The 20,973-nt window shown below is 56.9% G+C and overlaps 3 protein-coding genes across 3 annotated transcripts; all 3 read left to right on the forward strand.

Moving 5' to 3' along the window:
- The first annotated feature begins 4,879 nt into the window (after window positions 1-4,879).
- Window positions 4,880-11,656, forward strand: STING1 (stimulator of interferon response cGAMP interactor 1). The gene is made up of 6 exons (XM_058815493.1): window positions 4,880-5,118; window positions 5,680-5,857; window positions 7,093-7,201; window positions 7,358-7,596; window positions 9,759-9,945; window positions 11,315-11,656. The coding sequence occupies exons 1-6, from the start codon at window positions 4,880-4,882 to the stop codon at window positions 11,506-11,508; spliced, it is 1,146 nt and encodes a 381-aa protein (XP_058671476.1). The 3' UTR covers window positions 11,509-11,656.
- A 5,023-nt stretch (window positions 11,657-16,679) lies between these two features.
- Window positions 16,680-17,727, forward strand: SLC35A4 (solute carrier family 35 member A4). The gene is made up of 3 exons (XM_058815350.1): window positions 16,680-16,725; window positions 16,841-16,939; window positions 17,083-17,727. Exons 1-3 carry the CDS (start codon window positions 16,711-16,713, stop codon window positions 17,278-17,280), a joined length of 312 nt encoding a protein of 103 aa, XP_058671333.1. The 5' UTR covers window positions 16,680-16,710; the 3' UTR covers window positions 17,281-17,727.
- A 23-nt stretch (window positions 17,728-17,750) lies between these two features.
- On the forward strand, window positions 17,751-19,498 carry LOC131564770 (probable UDP-sugar transporter protein SLC35A4). The gene has a single exon (XM_058815348.1). The coding sequence runs from the start codon at window positions 17,798-17,800 to the stop codon at window positions 18,743-18,745; it is 948 nt and encodes a 315-aa protein (XP_058671331.1). The 5' UTR covers window positions 17,751-17,797; the 3' UTR covers window positions 18,746-19,498.
- The last annotated feature ends 1,475 nt before the right edge of the window (window positions 19,499-20,973 follow it).

Raw genomic sequence — 20,973 nt, forward strand, 5'->3', positions numbered from 1 at the left:
TGGGATAAGAAGGTTGTCCAAGGAGCATTTGGACAATGCTCTCAGGCACTGTGTGAGATTCTTGGAGCTGGGCTTGATCATCTTTGTGGGTGCCTTCCAACTCAGGACATTCCATGATTCTGTGGAAGTGCTTGGCTCAGTGAATGAGAAACAATGGGTGCTTAGGAGCTCCAGGAAGCTTCAGAAGCTTCTTCTGCTGCCACCAGATCTCCTGCAGCACACGGTGGCTCCTCACTGCACCAGAGCCTGGCCTGGTTCACGCAGCCCAAGGCCACACAGAATATTGCAGAGCACTTTATTTTTGCTATTTTGTGTCACTACAGCAGCCCTGTCACACGGGACCTCTGAGGGACACTGCTGGTGCAACTGCAGCACTAAAAGCACCGACTGCAGCACTTTTAGTCAAGGCACCAAAGCCACTTTTGACACCAGCCTGGCACTGGAGCCCCATCCCTGCAGGTATCCCCAGTGCAAGCTGTCACTGGGCAGCCTGCCCTCAGCACGAAGCCAGCAGCTCTACCTGCTTCCCAGGCAATGGAAAACAAGGGAATTAAAGGAAGGAAGTGCTGCTGCTGTGCCCATCCTGCAGCAGAGCCAGCTCTGTCACATTGCTGCTGCTGCCTGCTCACAGCCCTTCACCCAGGGGTGCCAGGGAGAACACCCTGCTCCTGGCCTGCCTTTTGGCAGGGGACATGCCACGTGTATCCAGCCTCTAGCTGGGCACCACAGTGTGAGAAACAGCATCCAAAGAGGGACACGAGGTGGTGAAGGGCCCCCAGGAGCAGCTGAGGGCACTTGGCCTGCCCAGCTGGAGCACAGGACACTGAGGTCAGACCTCCCCAGGGGCTGCAGCTCTCATCTCTGCTCCCTGGGACCAGGGACAGGACCCAAAGGAATGGCTGGAGCTGTGTTAGGGGGATTTAGTGTGGATATCAGGAAAAGGGTGGTGGGACACTGCCCAGGCTCCCCAGGGAATGGTCCCCACCCCAAAGCTGCCAGAGTTGCAGGAGTGTTTGGACAACGCTCTCAGGGATGGGATGGGATTGTTGGGGTGTCTGTGCAGGGCCAGGAGTTGGACTGGATGATCATTGTGGGTCCCTTCCAGCCCAGGATATTCCAGGACTCCTTGGTTCTCCTGATCTCAGCAAGGCCTGCAGTGTGTGTGGGTTGCTGTGGACAGAGTTGATTTCTGTGCCCCACTCAGTCTCACACAGGTGTCAGCAGCAGCCTGGTTGGAGGTGCCATGGTGCTGCTCCACAGAGGTACCTTGTGGGGTTTTTATGCATCTAAAATCTTCCAGCATCATGTGTGACTTCTTGTTCCCTCTGCTTGAGAGAATAACAGCAAACAGGGACAGAGAGAATGTCAATCCAGACACGATGTGGAAAAGCAAATTGTTGGCAGAGGAAGGCCAGGCAGGACAATGGGGGCAGTTTCAATCCTGCCACTTCTTGTTGGCTGTGCAGAGGCACTGGGTGGCACTGGGCAGCTCTGGGCTCTCTGTTCCCAGGCAAGCTCAGATGTTCCTGGTGTCCACAGGAGGCCACTGAGATGTTTTGAGGGCTGGGGCCCCTCTGCTCTGGAGCCAGGCTGGGAGAGCTGGGAGTGCTCAGCCTGGAAAAGAGAAGGCTCAGGGGAGACCTCAGAGCCCCTGCTTGGTGCAGGAGGAGACTTTGGACAAGGGCCTGGAATGACAGGACAAGGGGAAATGACTTCCTACTGCCAGAGATCACTCTTGGATGGGATATTGGGAAGAGATTCTTCCCTGTGAGGGTGGGGAGGCCCTGGGACAGGGTGCCCAGAGAAGCTGTGCCTGCCCCATCCCTGGAAATGCTCAAGGCCAGGTTGGATGGGGCATGGAGCAACCTGGTCTATGGAAAATTGTCCCTGCCCACAGCATGTGTTGGGAATGAGATGAACTTTAAGGTCCATTTCCACCCCAACCATTGCATGGTTCCAAAATTCTCTGAAAGCTCATTCCTGGAGTTTAGACTCACTTCTTGGACCGGTATCACAGCTCTGCTCTGAACAGAAGTGAGACAGAAATACTGCAGGTGTTGGTGTGCTGTTGAAGTGAGGGGGAGAACGACCATCCTATAATGCATCGAACTCCAACTTTATTGATCAATCCGTCACCTTAAATAATAGTGTTAACGAACTTCATGCATATTCCAAAATACAGCTTTATGATAGGCTAACAGAGAAAACTCTAACCACTCCTTTTGTTTTACAATACCGTTGATTGTTTACATCAAACAAAATCAGTGTTCTCACTGTGATACGAACGGTTCCCAAAACTTCCATAACTGTTCCCAGGGTGCCATCTTTTCCCAGAGAGGATGTTACCTTTGTTATGGGAAGACTGCCTGAGAACCTTATTGTTTATACAAGGATGCCTGAGAGAGACTAATTGTTTATAGAAGTCAGGCTGGAAGCTGCTTTGAAACTGCTTCACAGCTACCTGTTACTTTTCTCTCAGCTGCATGGCTTCGTGGCCTTTTTCCTCAAGCCATGCCTGAACTAAACTCCCGACAGTGTGCTAAGGGTAGAACTGAAAGCCAGGCCAGGCTTTGAGGGCAGGAGAGCCACCAGCTGCTGGGGGACCTGCAGGAAGATGTCTGGGGAGCCAGGCAGCCCCTCCACCACACTGAAGAGCCAAGGTCAGTGAAGCCTGGCTGGAAAGGGACAAGCTCTATCCCAGCACTGGAGAAGGAAGAGATTCACTTGATGTTTTAGCCAGCTTTTGTGTTGATGGAGCAAACACCATGTTGGCTGTACCCACAGGCCCTCCCAGGGCTGGGACTCTGGCCAAATGGTTTGCTGGGGTTTCTAAGGCACCACCCAAACAAGCAGCTCCCTGCCAGCCCTTCCTCCCCTATCTGGGTTTGAGGATGCTGGGGCTGTGTCCCCAGAAGGGCAGCAGAGCACAGGTCTGAGGAGGAGCAGCTCAGGGAGCTTGGGGGCCTCAGCCTGGAGGAAAGGGGACTCGGGGGGACCTTCTCTCTGCACAGCTCCCTGACAGGTGGGCTCTGCTCCCAGGGAACAGAGGACAGGACCAAGAGAAATGGCCTCAAGCCAGCACTACTAGAGGAATTTATGCTGGATATTAGGGAAAATTTCTTCACCCAAAAGGGCTGTCAAGTACTGGCCCCAGGCTGTCCAGGGCAGTGGTGGAGTCTCCATCCTTGGAGGGATTTAAAAGACTTGGGGACATGGGTTAGTGGTGGACTTGGCAGTTCTGGGGAAAAAGTTGGACTTGGTGGTCTCAAGGGTCTCTTCCAACCAAAATAATTATTTAATTCTATGATTTTAATTGAATGTGAACCATGGGCATGTCTGAATCAAGGTCCTTGTGCTGTAAGCCTGTGACAGGCTCCAGAGACCCTGGCAATGTGGGTCTGTGGGAACTGTCAGGGTCTCCTGGAACCCAGGGGCATTCCTGGCCAGAAAGCAATGGGACCCTGAGTGTGTTCTGGACACTCACTCGCTTTCCCAGCTGTATCCACCTAGTTTGGCTCCACAGAGGCCATGGGTGACCATGTTGAGGCCTTGGCTGAAGTGGAGGTTCTCCTCTCATCCCTACAGACAGTTTTCTTGCCATTCCAGGTAGTTGGGTCCATCAGATGTGGTGTGAAATCCCTGATGGCTGTTCCTGTCCCATCCTTCAGGCATTTGTTAGAGATTGCTGGGAAGATTTGTTCCATCGCTTTCCCAGGGTCAGAGGTGACATTGAGCAGGCTGTAGTTCACCTCCTCAAAGCTGGGTGTGAGATTTCCTTGTCCCACTCTCCAGGAACCTCCTGATTGCTACAACATTCCAAAGACACCAGAGAGGAACCTTGCCAGGGCATCATCCATCTCCCTCAGCATCCTTGAGTGCATCCCACCTGCTCCTATGGGCTTGTGTATGTGTCCCCTAATCCATGTTCTTCCAGGATGGAAACACCTCTCCACTGCTTGGAACAAGGAACCAGGAGTCTTGAGGGCCTCCCTGGCCACCAAGGAAGCCCCTGCTGTGTTGCCAGCACTCCTGGGCACTGCTTCCCAGCCTGGCATCTCCTGGAAATGTGTGGGGTGGAGCATCCAGGGCACTGTGAGTCACCTTCTGCTAGACAGAACTTGAGTCTGTTTTGCCTCTGGCAATCTGCTGAGCTGAATCAATGCAATCTTTGAAATCTGCCCTTGAAGAGGAGATCTCAATAAATTCTGGTTTCCTTCCTCATTCCAGTTCCTCTCAGACCATGTCCTGGCAGCCTTGGGGCTTTCCAGGATGTGCAAGCTCATGGATATCGAAACCCGGTACCGCCACCATTGCCTGGATTTCCTGTGGGCTGGGAGATCTCATGGATGCCCTGCGTGGGAGAGCTCTGGCACTCTGCAGGCTGCCCGCTGCTGCCAGAGCTCCTTTCATTTTCACTTTTCTGCGCGCTTTTGTGGGCAGCTCCACCCGCGCTCCAGAAGCCCGTCCGTGGCAGAGATTCCGGCTGTGTGTCCGCAGCAGCCTCTGGAGGAGCCCCCGGCGGGAGCGCAGAGCCCGGGAGCCGCAGCGCAGGAATCCCGGGGCTGGCGGCTGGAAACTGCTCCGGTGAGTGCGGCCAGAGAGTGGCTGCGGAGCAGGGCGGGCTGGCACCGTCCGGGAGCGGGGTGACAGCCAGGCTGTGTCCTGCCGAGCCCCTGTGGGCACAGGGGACAGCCCGAAGGCGGGAAGCGCAGGGGAGCCTCCCCGAAGAGTTGTGGCTTTGGGATGTTCAGTGAGCGCCGGGCGCACGCATCCCTGATGTGCTCTTATCCGCTCCCACAGTGCTGCCGCGGGCGCTGAGGACGAGCTGCAGCTCTGGGCACCGGGGACAGGCCGCTGCTGACCCCGCTGACCCCCGCAGATGTCCCGGGAGCCGCGGCGGCCGCGCTGTGCCCCGCTGATCCCGCGGGCCCGGGCCGGGCGGGCGCAGCGCGCCGTGCTCGTGCTGCTGGCGCTCTGTGCCGGGGCTCTGCTCCTGGCCGGGCAGCCCCTCGTGCCCACCGCCCGCAGCCTCGCCCTCCACTTCGCCACCCTGCAGGCCGGCGAGCTGCTCAAGGGCGCCTGCTACCTGGCCGAGGAGATCTTCCACCTGGACTCCAGGTGAGGCAGCGGGGCTGGCTGCCCGCCTGCGGCGCTCCTGGGACCGCCCTGGACAAGGGCATTGCACCCTGGGGATGTGCTGGGGTTTGCTCCTGTCTCTGTGCCCACACGTGCCCTCTGCGGCAATGATGTGCTGTGCCCGGCAGCACATGCTGCCCTCTGTCACCCTCCTGTCCCTCTCATCTCCTGCTCCCTGTCCCACCTGCCCAGTTCTCCCAGTTGTCCATGGATGTCTCCTCTCCTTGTGCCCTTTCCCTGTGGAACAGATCTTGTCCTCCAGCCTTTCCCCACCACCCAGTGCTGGAGGGCAGGGGCTCTTGTCTCCCTTTGCTGCCCAGGGTGACATTCCATCCATCTGCTCCCTCTGAGTCCCACGGGTGCTCCAGGACACCCAAGCTCTCTCCTGCCTGGGGGCACTGGGGTGTGCTGAGCAGGGTCCCACACAGCTCTGTAGTGCTCTGGAAGGTTGGTGGCCCCCAGGAGATGGGAACAGCCCCAGCCACGGCTGCTGAGGGTGGGTAGGTGGCCACAGCCTGACTTCTGTCTCCCTGTCCTCCCCAGGCACCACGGCAGCTTCTGGAGGGCCCTGAGCTCCTGCTTCCCCCCACACTGGCATGGGCCCATGCTGCTCGTCTGTGGCTCAGCCTACGTGGCACTCTTTGGTGATGGGCAGCAACTTGGCCTCCACCTCATCCTGGCCAGTCTGTGCCAGCTCCTCATCCTCGCCCTGGGGATCCGGGTAAGGCTCCCACACCCTCAGCCTGCCCTGGGAACCCTTCCCCAGCCTGCCCTGGGAACCATTCCCCTGGCTGCCTGGGGAACCCTTCAGCCCTGAGCAGCCATGGGGGCACACAGCCAGCTCTATATGGCCTCTGCATGTCCAGCCTCTCAGCCCAGCCCTGCAGAGCTGATCTCCCTGGCCCTGTGCTGCCAGGAGTGTTGGCATTAGGAGGGCAAGGCTGTCTCCTAATGAGCACAACCATTCCAGGGAATGGCATGGCCCCCCTGACACAAAAAAAATGGGATATTTTAAATCTCCCAGTCAAACTGGTGCTTGAGGGAAAAGCAGAGCCTGTGTGTTCTCAGTTCTCAGTGTGGTGTGGGAGCAGAGCCAAGCCCCAGGTGCCTCTGCAGCAGTGGGAGGGCTCTGCTGTGCCCCAGCGGTGCTGAAAGGGTCACACAGGGTGCAGAGGGTGCTTCTGTCAGGCGCCTGTGGGACAGGACACCCATCTCCACCCAAATGCACAGACAGAGCTGGCAGAGGCCATTGGGAACCCCACCACCAGGCCCTGGGGTGTCTCCTCTCCCATGCTGGAAGCACAGGGCTGTCACAGTGGTCACAGGGGTTTTCAGGGTGAAGAGAGAGGTGATAATGTTGACCTCATGTTCAGAAGGCTTGATTTATTATTTTATGATATATATTACATTACAACTATACTAAAAGAAATAAAAGGAAAAGTTCTCAGAAGGCTAGCTAAGCTAAGAATAGAAAAGGAGTGAATAACAAAGGTCTGTGTCTCAGCAGAAAGCGAGACCAGCTCTGCCGTGAGTGGTCAGTAAATCCAAACATCCACACAACCAATCACAGATGCACCTGTTGCATTCCACAGCAGCAGATAACCATTGTTTATATTTTGGTCCTGAGGCCACAGCTTCTCAGTAAGGGGAAAAATCCTAAAGAAAGGATTTTTAAGAAAAGATGTCTGTGACACAAGGCAGATGCACAAGTTGCACTGGGACACAGGATCCCAGGGGAAGGTGCAACCAGGGAAATGCCTGGCTCACTCCAGCCCCACTTCCCTCCTCTGTGGGGGCTGTGTGGGGGCTCTGCCCTGCACGGTGGGGGAAAGGGCTGGTGGGGCTGTTCACTCTCCAGATCTCTTTGGAGTTCTCCAATCCTGTGGAGAACTGACTGTGGCAGAAGGGCCCAGGTGGCAGCTGTCATCCCTGGTCTGTCTGTCCTTCCCTCCACAGAAGCCCTCAGCAGTGGAGATGTCTGAGATGTCCGAGAGGTCCAAGCAGAACGTTGCTCATGGGCTTGCCTGGTCCTTTTATGTTGGGTACCTAAAAATAGTCCTGCCACGTACGTAGCTGTTTCCCTGCATTCCCATGCCTACAGATAGAAATAGCTGCTAATAACAATCCTCCCACTTTTACAGTGTTAGCAGGGAATGGGGAGCAAGGCAGAATGCAGCTGTACTCACACCAGGCACCTCTGCCTGATGCTCTCTTCCACCAGGGGTGAAAAAGTCCATGGAGGAATTCAGCAGAGCCAATCCCAACCTGCCAGCATGCAAGAAGACCTGGAAGCTCCACATCTTGATCCCTCTGAGCTGTGATATCTATGATGACCTGGAGAAAGCTGACAGCAATATCCAGTATGTGACAGAGCTCACTGAAACCACCCTGGCCCGGGCTGGCATCAAAAAGAGGGTCTACAAACACAGCCTCTATGCAATCACAGATGAAGAAAACCAGGTATGCTGAGAGCAGCATTGGGAGCATCATCCCAAAAGCTTTGCTGGCCCCAGAAGTGGCCCTAAGGACAGGAGTGTGACCGTGTTCACAGGGGTTTTTGGATGAGGCAAGAGACAAGAATGTTGACTCCATATTCAGAAGGCTTGATTTATTATTTTATGATATATATATTACATTATAACTACACTAAAAAGAAATAGAAGGAAAAGATTTCTTCAGAAGGCTAGCTAAGCCAAAAATAGAATAGAAAAGAATAAATAACAAAGGCAGCTCTCTCGGTCTCTGTCTGAGATAGCTCTTTATTGGCCATTAATTATAAACACCCAAGAGAGGCCAATCACAGGTGGACCTGTTGCATTCCACAGCAGCAGATAATCATTGTTTACATTTGTTGCTGAAACTTCTCAGCTTCAGCAGGAAAATCCTAAATCTTTCACAAAAAGATGTCTGCAACCCAGGAGACTGTCACCTCTCCTGTTAGAAACTCTCAGCTTTCACCAGGCTTCCATGAGATGGAGAGATCCCATTCCTGTAGCCCTTCCTGCTGGCTGCCTCCCCCAGGCTCAGCTGCAGGGATGGTGAGCAGGCTTAGCCCCTCCTGGAGCTGAGTGAAGCCCAGAAAACAGCAGAAAACTGAGCAGGGAAAAGCAGATGTGGGCTACAGAGCATCACTTCCCATAGGATGGATATTTCCTTGTGTTGTGAAGGGGTGCTCCAAGATATCTGTGTGTGTGATTATTTGACTCCCTCCTTTCCCCAGTCACCCTTTTCTAGGCTGGTGAGCCCTAAATCTCTCCAGCTCACAGTGCATTCATCTCCTCCCACACCTCTGGGCAGACTGGCCCCTGTCCCTTCCCCCAGGAGGAGGGAACACCCTGGTGCTGTGCACGGAGACATTGGCAGAGCTCTGCTCCTCACCTGGGTGCCCTGCTTTGCCCTTTGGCAGTGGCTGAGCTCTGAGCTGCAGTTTTTAAAGCCCAGCCTGCAGGGACCCTGAGCTTCTGTGCCCTGCTCTGGGGGAAGCACAGTCAGCCAGGGTTTTTCCTGCTGTGCTGCACACACTGATGCTGTGTTCCTTCTGCCAGGCTGCTGCTGAGTCACTCTGCTCCCCGGGAGCTCCAGCAGCTCTGAGCCTGCACCTGGCCTTCCAGTAATATTTGCCCCTCAGCTTCCTGCCCAGTCCCTCACAGTGAGCAGGGCCCATGGAAGGCACCTGCCCCAGGGCAGGAACTGCCTGCCAAGGCTGGGAACTTCCTGCTCCTCTGCATTCACCTGGGATCACATCCCTCTTCCTTCTAATTCACTCCATTCAACTTTCCAGTTTACCCAGTGTAAGACTCACTGGTAACACCACTCCTCCTTGGCATGTTTATGGCTTTATCAGATTTCTCTGGGTTTCTTTGCTCAGCCTCCTTCCAGCTGTGCCTGCACCTTTCCAATGTTTGTGCTGTGCCCTCCATCTCTCTGTTAGGATGCTCAGACTTAGAATAATGGAATCACAAAATATGCTGGGTTGGAAGGGACCCACAAAGATTATCAAGTCCAATGCCTGGGCCTGCACAGACACCCCAACAATCCCCCCCCGTGCCTGGGAGCATTGTCCAAGAGCTCCTGGAGCTCTGGCAGCCTGGGGGCTGTGACCATTCCCTGTTCAGTGCCCCCAGCACCCTCTGGGGGAAGAACCTTGTCCTGAAATCCAACCTAACCCTGCCCTGACACAGCTCCAGCCCTTCCCTGGGTCCTGTCACTGGTCACAGAGAGCAAAGATTGGTCACTGGTCACACAGAGCAAAGATTGCTGTCCCTCCACTTTCCTGTGTATAGCAGAAAGCCACAAGAAGGTGTGATCACAGGGAAGGGATGTCTCCCTAGGGACCAAATTCCATGGGGAAGATCACCCTCCAGGCTGCTCTTGGGAGCACTGTGGCTGCCCCCCATGGGCAAAGGCAGCTCCCTGAGCCCACCTGGCAGAGGGGACACCTGGACCTGTCAGGCCAGCTACTCTTTTTCTGCTCTGCATGAGGCAGAACACTGTCCCAGTGTTCCCAGTGCAGGGCAGGCCAAGGAGCTGAGAGGTCCTGAGTGCTGTGCCCAGTGCCAGGGTCTCCCAGCAGTCCTTTGCCAGTCCTCCTGTCCCCATATCTTGTCCTCCCACCCCTGCAGCTCTGGCACTGTGCTGTGGAATATGCCACCCCCCTGCAGACCCTGTACGCCATGTCCCAGGATGAGTGTGCTGCCTTCAGCCGGGAGGAGCGCCTGGAGCAGGCCAAGCTGTTCTACAGGACCCTGGAGGAGATCCTGAGAGGCTCCAAGGAGTGTGCAGACACATACAGGCTCATTGCCTACGAGGGTGAGTGAGGGCAAAGGGGCTGGGGTGCCCAGGACAGTGGCTGTGCTCTTGCAGCCCTGAGCGGAGGGATCAGTGTCTGAGCAGGGCTCAGCTGATGTCCCCAGCCAGGGGCCATGGTGGCCTCTGCTGCCATGGGAGGAAGGGAGGGGCTGCATTCCCCCATGAAATAGGAATGTCACTGAGCCTGGCATCCCTGGCTGGGTGAGGGAGGGCATTGTCACACTCTGTTCTGGGCTGGGGCAGCCTCACCTGGAGCCCTGGGGCAGGTCTGGGCACCACAATATGAGAAAGATCTAAAGCTGTTAGGGAGTGTCCAAAAGATGGACACGGGGATGATGAAGGGCCCAGAGGAGCTGCCGAGGAACTGCTGAGCTGCTCTGACACTGAGGTCAGACCTCACTGGAGGCTGCAGCTCCTGCTGAGGGACAGCTCCAATCTCTTCTCCCTGGGACCAGGGACAGGACCCGAGGGAACAAGTGGAGCTGTAACAGGGGATTTAGTGTGGGTATCAGGAATAGGTTCTAGCCCCAGCAGGTGGTCAGGCACTGCCCAGGCTCCCCAGGGAATGGGCCCAGCCCCAGGGCTGCCAGAGCTCCAGGGGGCTTTGGACAAAGCTCTGGGACACGGTGTCTGTGCAGGGCCAGGAGCTGGACTGGATGATCCTTGTGGATCTCTTCCAGCTCAGGGTATTCCATGATTCCATAATTCTAAGGACTTCTTGCTGTGGGTCTGAGGAGCAGGGGAGGTGGTGGCAGCACTGGTTGTCCCAGCTGAAGCCCCCAAGGGGACCTGGGACAAGCTGTGTGCCGCCAGCATTGAGTGTAACAGAGGATCCCGGATATAACAGTGTAACAGAGGCTCCAGGGCAGCCGCTCCCTCACTGTTGATGTTCCTGGAAGTTGCTGGGGCTGTCACGCCCTCCCCAGCAGAGGGATGAGTGTGTGCTGGCTCTGTGCCATTCCTGCTGACAGGGGATGGGAGGGAGTGAGGCTCTCTCTCATTCCCATCATCTTTTCATCTCCCATCTCCTCACCTCCAGCAGATGAAATCAGCATCTTGCTTTAATGAATGTCGTTTTTTTCAGAGGAAACTCTCCCTGATGGGGAGAAGCATTTCCATGCAGCGATGCAGTTCCCATCACAAGCACTACCGGGAATGCAGCACATAGTGCCTGTAATTTTACACTCCTCCCCTCACTTTGTGTTTGAACTTTTCCCCTCTGCCAGGCAGAAAGTGGGAAGTAAAAGCTGTATTTTGATTGTGCAGGAAATAGTGCACATTTGGGGCATCTCACAGAGACTTTGCTCCCTGCCCAGAGCTCTGCCTGAGGACAAGCAGTGAAGGAAGGTTTGTCTTTCTTCTGTTCCAGAGCCAGAAGAAGCAGAGTCCCACTTTTTGTCCAGAGAGATCGTGTGGCACCTGCGGCAGGAGCACCACGAGGAGATCTCCGTGCAGGAGCAGAGCCACCCACCCAGCCCATCCACGGCCCTGGACTCGGCAGAGCTCAACCTGCAGATCAGTGTGTCAGACCTGCCCCAGCCCCTGCGCACTGATGGCTTCTGACACAGCCCCTCAGTGCCCCTGGGGCCTGGCTCAGCCTTCCCCAGCCCCCTTCCTCCTGGAGCTACCCATGGCTGCAAGCCCCAGCTCCCATTCCAACCTCCTGTGCACCACGGTTACTGGAGCAGCTGACTCAGCCCACAGCCCTGTGACATGCTTCCCATTTTCTTTGTTATGTACAGCTCTGATGTTCTTCTGTGGGTGTATTGTTTTTTTATCTGTTTTAATTTGTGCCATATAAAGCACTTTTCTCTCTGGGACAAGTTGCAGTATCTTAAATTTTGGACACAATGTGCAGCCCCATGTGGGATGGGAAAAGGTTTTTCCTTCAGAGGGTGGTTGGGCACTGAACAGGGAATGGTCATGGCCCTAAGGCTGCCAGAGCAGAGCTCCAGGAGCACTTGGGTGATGCTATCAGGGACAGGGTGGGATTGTGGGGTGTCTGCAGGGCCAGGACATGGCCTGGATGATGTAGGTCCCTTCCAGCCCAGGATATTCCATGATTCTGTGATATGTTGTGGTGTTGGATGGGGCTTTGGAAATGCCAGCCACAAGTGTGCCTGTGTGTGCTGGCACAAACACACCCAGCCCCAGTGGCCAGAGTGATGGGGCAGTTCTGCAGGCACAGGGAGCCTGGGCAGGACTTGCAGGGGAGCTCCAGCCTGACCAGAAGTGTTGGTGGCAGAGCAGGCTCACCCAGGATGGGGAGATGCTGGGCAGGCACAGGCTGGAGCTGACACAACAGCCTTGCTCCTGCCCTGGGCTGCCCAGCTCCTTTCAGAATCACAGAACCCTGGATTCACTAAGGCTGGCAAGGCCCTCTAAGGTCATCAAATCCAGCCATTAACCCAGCACTGCCAAGGCCACCACTAACCTGTGTCCCCAGGTGCCACATCCATGTGGTTTTTAGTATTTCCAGGGGACAGTGACTGTCCTGCACAGCCCATTCCAACACCTGATCACGTTTTCAGTGAATAAATTCTTCCTGATGTGCAAACTGAACCTCCCCTGGGGCAGTTTGAGGCCTTTTCCTCTGGTGCTGTGCCTTGTTCTCTGGGAGCAGAGCCCCACCTGGCTGTTAAGGAGTTGTAGAGAGGGAGATGGTGCTGCCGGATTCTCCTTTTCTCCAGGCTGAGTCCCCTCTCAGCTGCTCCTCATCTTGTGCCCCAGATCTTTCCCCAGCTCAATTTTCTGGACATGCTGCAGCCCCTCAATGTCATTCTTGTCAAGAGGGACCAGAACTGGACACAGAATTCCAGGTGCCTCCCCTGGGCTGTATATATAGGACTCCACCTTTCATGCACATGGGAGAACATGGTGGGAGATCTCTCAGTGAGCTTTCAGGAGAGATTTGGCTGCATGTTGGTCCTGCTGGGACTGGGAATTGGAACCCATTTCAGGATGCAGTAAAACCTTAATCTGCAGCCTAATCTCTGGGTACTGCATCTGTGCAAAAATGGCAAAAATGACAGATGAAAGGGCTGTGAAGGGAGGGTTGGGACAGCAAAGGCCACTGCACAGAGGCAGCTGGTTTGCAGAGGAATGAGAAATCATTGCTGAGCCCTCCAGGATGTGCCAAGTTCTGGTGCTGGACTGACTGGAGAGGAAGACAGCAGGTGAGGGACCTGGTAGAGAGCAGGGAGCTGAGTGGGGGTCTGGCCCTGGGGTGTGGGCAGGATGTGGGTCCTGGTCACCTGAGCAGCGTTCCCAAGGGCACAGAGCAAATGCTGTGGGCACCTGCTGAGATGCAAAGGAAACGTGTCAGGGTCGAGCTCAGCAATACAGGAACAGCCAGGAGCAGCTGTGTGAGCAGCAAAGCCACTGCAGCCCCCCAGGGCTCACACCTTCAAACCCTTCCCTGTGGGGCACAGCTCTGTGCCCTCCTTGATGCCCTGCTCCCTCCTCACGTGGAAACTTCTTATCTCGTCCATCACTGCAGCCAGGCTGGGCTGGAGATGCTGATAAGCTCAGGCCATACTAGAAGGGGACAGGTTGAAAGGCAGGCACAAGCCCAGAGGAAATCTGCCAGCACAACCTCGTTAAGCAGCAGCCGTGCTGCCAGCCAAAGGCTCAGCTCAAGGGCACAGCCAGGGCCAAGGTGAAAGCCTTTGCTGGCAGCAGGAACTGGAGGCAGGGCTGGATCACAGGCAGGAAAATCAAACCTCAGAAGTGGCAGCTTGCTGCTAAGCTGGCCAACACAGGCTAACCAGCTTCCCCTTGAGCTCTCCAACAGCACCAATAGCTCAGTTTTAGTGCTAATCACAGCATCCCACAGCAGGTCTGACTCTGACTCAGGGCTCTCAGGTTGGAGGCAGACCCATCCTGGTCCATGGGGAGCAGCAATGCCTCAGCAAGGGGTTCTGAGCAGGTCCAGGGCCCACCACAACCCAGCAGGTCCCAGGTGCAGCAGGGAGGGAGGTTCACAGCCAGGATCCTGCTGAGCAAGGCACGGAATGGCTGCATCCTCCCTCCAGCCAGGGCTGGGGCCTGGCTCAGCTTAGACACAGCAAGGACAGAGCTTCTCCCAGCCCTCCCTCACATCCTAGCTGTTTCCCACCAGAAATCCCAGGAACCAGCAGCAGTGACCCATCCATGCTGCCCCACACAGCACTGAGCCTTGGTGTGTGACCTGAGGGCTGAGCTCCCTCACTGACCCTCCGAGGGCAGGGGCTCAGTCCCCACCCTGACCTAGAAAAACTCATCTTCAAGGGATCCCAGAATGGGTTGGGGTGGAAGGGACCTTAAAGCTCATTTCATTCCACCCCTGCCGTGGCTGGGACACCTTCCACCATCCCAGGCTGCTCCAAGCCCTGTCCAGCCTGGCCTTGGGCACTGCCAGGGATGGGGCAGCCACAGCTGCTCTGGGCACCCTGTGCCAGGGCCTGCCCACCCTCACAGGGAGCAATTCCTTCTCAGCAGCCAATATAAACCTCCTCTCTGCCATGTTGTATTACAGCTGGTGAGGCTGGCCATGGTATGACCTCTCTGGAGGTGACAGCAGTGACTGATCACAGGGCTCTGCTGCCCTCACATGTTTTTTACCAACACCCACATTTTCCAAGTCAGCCTTGCACTAAGTGGCACTTTTCAAGTGCTGTGATTGTGTTGCAAGAAAGGCCCTTGCCCTCACTCACACCACTTTATTTTTATTTTATTTTATTTTATGATTTCATTTAATTTCATCCTTTCATGAAGTAAAAACCCTGCTTGAAAAGCAGCTGGTTTGAGGTGGCTGAGGAAAATGTCACTAAATGCACACCTGCCTCTGGGTAAAGTTTGGAATCCTGCAAAGCAAGGAAACAGCAGCTCAGCCTTCAGCAATGGTTGGATTTAAACTGGCTATTAATATTAATAACAATATTAATGCTGCTTCTTTGGGCTGCACCTGGCATTGCCTCCGAGTCCCTTTTTTTCCTTTTCCCAGTGCTCAGGGGGAGCAGTGTAACATACACTGGGAATGTATCGAAATTAACTTGGAGAGCAGCAGCCCCACAGCCCAGAAGGCTTCACGGAGCTGCCTCGAGAGTATCACACACATAACCCCCAGCACCACAGGCTTTAATCAAACTGTGCCAAGCCTCTGAAACCAACATTCCCCACAGTTGCTCAGCTGTGCCTGCAGTTCTGCAGGGCCTGTTTTCCAAGCTGGAAGTGCTGCAGTCAGGGTTTCACTGGAACCTTCAGCAGCTGTGTCAGCTGGAGCGTGGCCCCAGCACAGCTCCAAGGGGCTCTGGGCTCTCACCAGAGGTGCAACAGCCCCAGGTTGTGCCAGGGACTGGGTATTGAGGAGAAGTTCTTCACTGAAAGGGTCGAGTGTCACCCTGATTTTTTAAGATTTTCTAAGCTTTCTGATGTTTACATTCTTGTAACGAACTTTCTCACACACTTTCTGTAAATAACTTATTGTATTGCATTCTTTTATGGAGGAGGAGAAATTTGATGGACTGTTGGTTTGTCCAGTGTCATTGAAGAGGTGGCACTTTCACCCTCCAATCCATTGTCACTTTTGGAAAACTATAAATGTTAGAGTCACAAAATAAACTTCCCTTTTCTTCAACTTGAGAGCAGCAGTGTGTGCTCTCGTGCTGTTTCATGTCCTATAGTGACAGTCGAGTACTGTGCCAGTGACTGGATATTGAGAAGTTCTTCACTGAGAGGGTGGGCAAACACTGTGCCAGGGTGCCAGGGACTGGATACTGAGGAGTTCTTCACTGAAAGGGTCGAGCACTGTGCCAGGGTGCCCAGGCCATGCTGGAGTCACCATCCCTGAAATGTTCCAAACACATCTGGGTGTGGCTTGTGGGAGCTGCCAGCTTTTTAATACTTTTTTGGATTGGCAGGGCTATGTTGTTGGGTGGATTGGATGATCACAGAATCATCTGCGTTGGAAAAGAACTCTGAAGTAATTCTTGTTCTTTCCTTATTCTTTTATTTCTAGGAGGGTATGTGAAAATTCTGCCCAGGAGCTGAGGAGTGCCCATCAGAGGGACTCCCACAGGCACTGAGATTGGTGAAAAGCATCAATGTCTGTTCAGTAATCACTTTACTACTTTTAATACCCTTTACTATTAGTATTGCTTCAGATGTATTGCACTGCTCTAGTAGCTAGAGCTACCTACACTGTGTGGTAAAGAATCCAGAATAAGATCTTTTAGCATAATCCTTTCAAACATTATTTTATTTATAGAAATATTTTTGAGTTGCCATTCTTAATCCTGAAGGACAAAGCCATATAAAGGCTCAGTTGCACAGCTTCAGACATAAACCACTGGCCAAGCGCGGGACTGGACCAGACTCCTCACGGAGGAACAGCCCAGGGAAACTGCAGAACTTGGGACCTCCATCCATGCTGCCCCCAGGGGCGACACGGTGGCTGGGTCCTGGAAGCCCTGACGGAGTTAGGGGCGGCCATGAGCTCTGTCAGCCTGGCCCGGAGGTGCGGGTGCCCGGCGGGGCCGGTACCGAGCTGAACCCAGGCAGCGCCTCAAGACCCACCACCGCCCCCCCAAGATGGCGCCGGCCGAGCGGTGTGAGGGAGCGGGGGGCGTCACGTGACTCCGCTCCAGCCAATCAGCGCCGGGTTCCGCCTCCGTGGCGGGAAGGGACGCGCGGGAGGAGTCACTGCCCCCATGACAACCAATCAGCGGCGGAGGTGTCACGTGCCTCCCCGCCAGCCAATCAGCGGCGGGCGGCGGCGGCGCCAAGATGGCGGACGATAAGGTGAGCGGGCCGGGCCGGGCCGGGCCGGGGCTGAGGGGCCGCCGGGGCTGCGGGGAGGCCGCGCCGGTTCCTCCCGCGGGACGGGGGGCGGGAATCACCTCCGTGTCTCCCGCAGGACTCGCTGCCTAAGCTGAAGGACCTCGCCTTCCTGAAGGGGCAGCTGGAGAGCCTGCAGCGCAGGGTGGAGGACGAGGTGCAGGCCGGCGTGGGGCAGGTAACGTGCGGGGTGAGGGCGGGCGCGCCGCGCCCTCTGAGAGGGACTGGTGGGGGGAAAAACAAATCCCAGGGTAAAAACTCATCCCTGGGGTATGTCCTGTCTCGCCCCTTCCCCGGTGCCTCACTGCGCTCTCCCTTCAGGACGGATCGCTGCTGGCGTCGCCCTTGCTCAAAGGTTTCCTGGCGGGATACCTGGTGGCCAAGCTCCGCTTCTCCGCCGTCCTGGGCTTCGTGGCCGGCACCTGCACCGGGATTTACGCCGCCCAGAACTATGCCGTGCCCAACGTTGAGAAGACGATTCGGGACTATGTGAATTCACTGAAAAAAGGTCGGGACTAGCGAGGAGGAGCCCGGAGGCAGCAGGGACTGCAGGAACCGTGCTCCTTAGGTAGCAGGCACAGAGCACCCCTAGGGCTCTGGGAGGCACAGAACCTGTACCCTTCTTTTCCCTGGAAAAGCGTTTTGCACCACACCACTGCCACACATCAGGGGGCTGGTGATGGGTGTTTGTTGGGCACCATGGCAGCAGTGATCACTGCACTAACCCACAGCAGCTTGAGAGCACTGAGGGGCTGCCAGCTGCCTTTTCCCCTTACCTTTCCCTGTGGACTGAGGGGCTGCTGTGCCTGGTCACCCGTGTGCCCTGTGCTTTGTGTGGCTTCTCAGGAAGGCCTGTAGTTTTCCTCCTAACCAGAGACAGCACCCTGCTCACCTGCTGCATCACCAGTGTTGCAGGGAACATCCTGCTTGAATCAGGCTCATTAAATTCTCGGTATTTGATCTGTTCCATGTTGCAGGGTGAGAGTCTGTGTGGCCTCTCTGCTGGCAGCAGCTCACTCCCTGCTTCCCACCCGACATGGGGGTGTTTGGGAACGCTGCTGGCTCTGCCGACGGGCTGCTCCACAGGGGGCTGTGGGCTCTGCTGCTGCTACTCTCTGTGGCCATCTACGGCTCCCACGCCCCCCTGCTGACCCTGTGCAAGGTGGATGGGGCCATCCCCTTCAGCTCCACGTCCGTGGTGGTGCTGGTGGAGCTGACCAAGCTGTTGCTGTCGGTGCTGTCGCTGCTGCCGGGGGCGCGGGAGCCTCTGCCGGCGGCGCTGTCCTGGCGCCACGCTGCGCCCTTCGCCCTCTCCGCCCTGCTCTACGCCGCCAACAACAACCTGGTGGTGCACATGCAGCTCTTCATGGACCCCAGCACCTTCCAGGTGCTCAGTAACCTGAAGATCGTCAGCACGGCGCTGCTCTACAGCCTCCTCTTGCGGCGGCGCCTGGGCCCGCGCCGCTGGCTGGCCCTGCTGCTGCTGCTGGCCGCCGGTGTCACCTACAGCTGCGGGGGGCTGCGGGGACACGGGGACACCGCAGGGACGCGCCTGCACGTCACCCCCGTGGGGCTGCTGCTGCTCTCCGTGTACTGCCTCATCTCGGGCCTCTCTGCTGTCTACACTGAAGCCATCCTGAAGAGCCAGGCGCTGCCCCTCGGCCTGCAGAACATCTTCCTGTACTTCTTTGGGGTGCTGCTCAACCTGATGGGATCCCTGTGGACTGGCATGGAGGGTGGGTTCCTGGAGGGCTTCTCCCCGTGGGTGCTGCTGGTTGTGTTCAGCCAGGCTCTGAATGGCCTCATCATGTCCGTGGTGATGAAGCACAGCAGCAACATCACCAGGCTCTTCATCATCTCCTGCTCCATCCTGGTCAATGCTCTCCTCTCTGTTGCCCTCCTCAACCTGCAGCTCACCCTCCTCTTCTTCGTGGCTGTGGCGTGCATTGGCCTGGCTGTGCACCTGTACTATGGAGTCACATAGTCACTGCCTCCTCCCCCGTGTCTGGGCAGCCCCAGACCTTCCTCAGGGCTGGAATCATTCCTGGTGCACAGCTCCAAGGATCCCCCAAGGAGTGCTGAGGGGGAGAGCACCCTGCTCCTGTTTCCACAGGGAAACTGCCCTGCTCCAATCCAGCCAGGCTCTGTGCCATGGGGCTCCCATGGCATCAGGCATGCCCAGCTTTAGGGGGGTCCTGAACCCCTTGTGCCAGGGGAGGTTCAGGTTGGACCTTAGGAATGATTTCTTCACAGAAGGAGTGATTAAATACTGGCAGGGGCTGCCCAGTGAGGTGGTGCAGTCACCACCACTGGAGGTGTTTAGGGACAGGACATGGCACTCAATGCCATGGTCCAGGTGACAGGGTGATGTTGGGTTACAGGTTTGACTCCATGATCCCAGAGGTCTTTTCCCACATAAATGATTCTGGGACTCTGTGTCCCTTGTCCTCAAGCTGCTTCCCCACACCACAGTGGCCTGGGAATGCCCTGGCAGTGCCTCCTGCCAGCCCAGCTTGGCACTGGTGCTGTTTCAGCTCCCATGGATGCTGCTCGATCCCTGCCATTCCTGGTGCTGCTTCCCTGGGTCTCTCCCACCTCCACGGTTTTCCAGGCTGGCCCTGCCTGGAGCCCTGCTGTTCTCGGGCCCCATTTCCCCTTCCTGGCACAGTGTCTGCACAACAGCCAGGGACTGTGGGAACCTTCACTTGCTCCCCAAAAGGGGGACACCCCCCCCAAATTTGTACCAAGTTCCTGGCAGGCAGAGGCCACCCAGGGTATTAAAGCTGCGGTTCAACAGTGTCCGTGTGTCTGTCCTGTGTCTGCCCGCCCTGAGGGATGGTGGCTGTGCCCCTGGGACAGGTTTGGGGACCAGGGTGTGTCTGAGCCTGACAACACTCACAGCTGAGGAGCACCCACTTTATTCAGTGTGGAGAATAAAGCCTGCCTCCCAGCAGGCTGAGCTGTGCTCCCACAGGCGGGTTCCCAGCACAGAGCAGGCTTTCCTTCGGGAGCACAGCCAGAGGTCTGGGATAACTCCTGTGCCTGGGGCTGCCCGGTATCCTGGCATGGCTGCTGGCTCGCTGCAGGGACCCAGTCGTGCCAGGCCAGCTGTCCCCACGCCCGGCCGTGCCTCAGGGTCTCTGTGAGGTGCCATGGGGTGGGATGTCCCGTGGGGTGTCCCTCAGTCGCTGCTTGTGCTCGGCGAGTTCCCGCAGCGCCTCCTGCAGCCGCTCCCGGTACCGGCGCTCCAGGCCCGCCCGCTGCTCCTCCGCCAGGCGCTGCTGGTCCCGGAGCACCTGGGGGTGCCCGGGGCGGTCTGGCACAGCCCTGCACAGCCGGGAGAGGTGTCCCCAGCCCGGCCTGCCCACCTGCAGCAGGTGCTGTCTGCAGCCCTGCATCTCCCGGTGGTGGTTGAGCAGCAGAGCCTCCAGCTCCCCCTCGGCCGCCTCCCGCTCCCGCAGCGCTGCCTCCAGGCTCAGGCCCAGCGCGGTCACCTCCCGCTGCCAGCGCTCTGTGTCCCGCTGCGGGGACAGGGACACGGTCAGGGCAGCTCCGGGGTGTCCCTGCTCCCTTGGGCTGCACTAGGAGCTCGCAGCGCTGGGCTCTGCCTGTGCTCACCTCCCCGCTGTGCTCCCGGGCTGGCACAGAGCTGTCCCCGAGCTCCCGCTGGCGCTGCCGGCAGTGCTGAGCCCGCAGCCGCTGCCGCCGTGCCCTGGCCAGGGCCCGCTGCACCTCCGGGGGTGGGCACGGCTGGCACCGCCTCCCTACCTGCAGGAGAGCAGAGGGGCTCGGTGGCACCAGTGCTGGCAGCAGAGCTAGCCCTGTGCAGGGACCCTGCGGGCTCCCACTCACGCTGTCACACCCGGGGTGTGGCTGTGACACTTTGCTCTGGGATGGCTCCTCCAGCAGCCCTGTGCTGGCCAGAGCTCGGCTGTCCCCTCCCTGGCTTCTGCTGTCAGCCCATCCTGCAGTGTGGGGACAGGGGAGGAGGATGAGTGTGACACGGGAAGCTGATGAAGGACGTTCAGATGGACAGTGAGGCCTTTCCCACCGTGTCCAGCCATGCTCTGTGCCCACATGTCCTCCACCCATCTGCGGGATGCGTGCCTGGCCCCACACTCCGGCTCTGCTGGCTCCAGGGGTGTCTGGCTCCCAGGCTGCTGGCCTGGAGCTGCATTACCTGCAGAGACCTGCTCCTGGCAGAGAAGGAGA

This window comes from Ammospiza caudacuta, chromosome 16, assembly GCF_027887145.1.
Source record: "Ammospiza caudacuta isolate bAmmCau1 chromosome 16, bAmmCau1.pri, whole genome shotgun sequence".
Lineage (NCBI taxonomy): Eukaryota > Metazoa > Chordata > Aves > Passeriformes > Passerellidae > Ammospiza > Ammospiza caudacuta.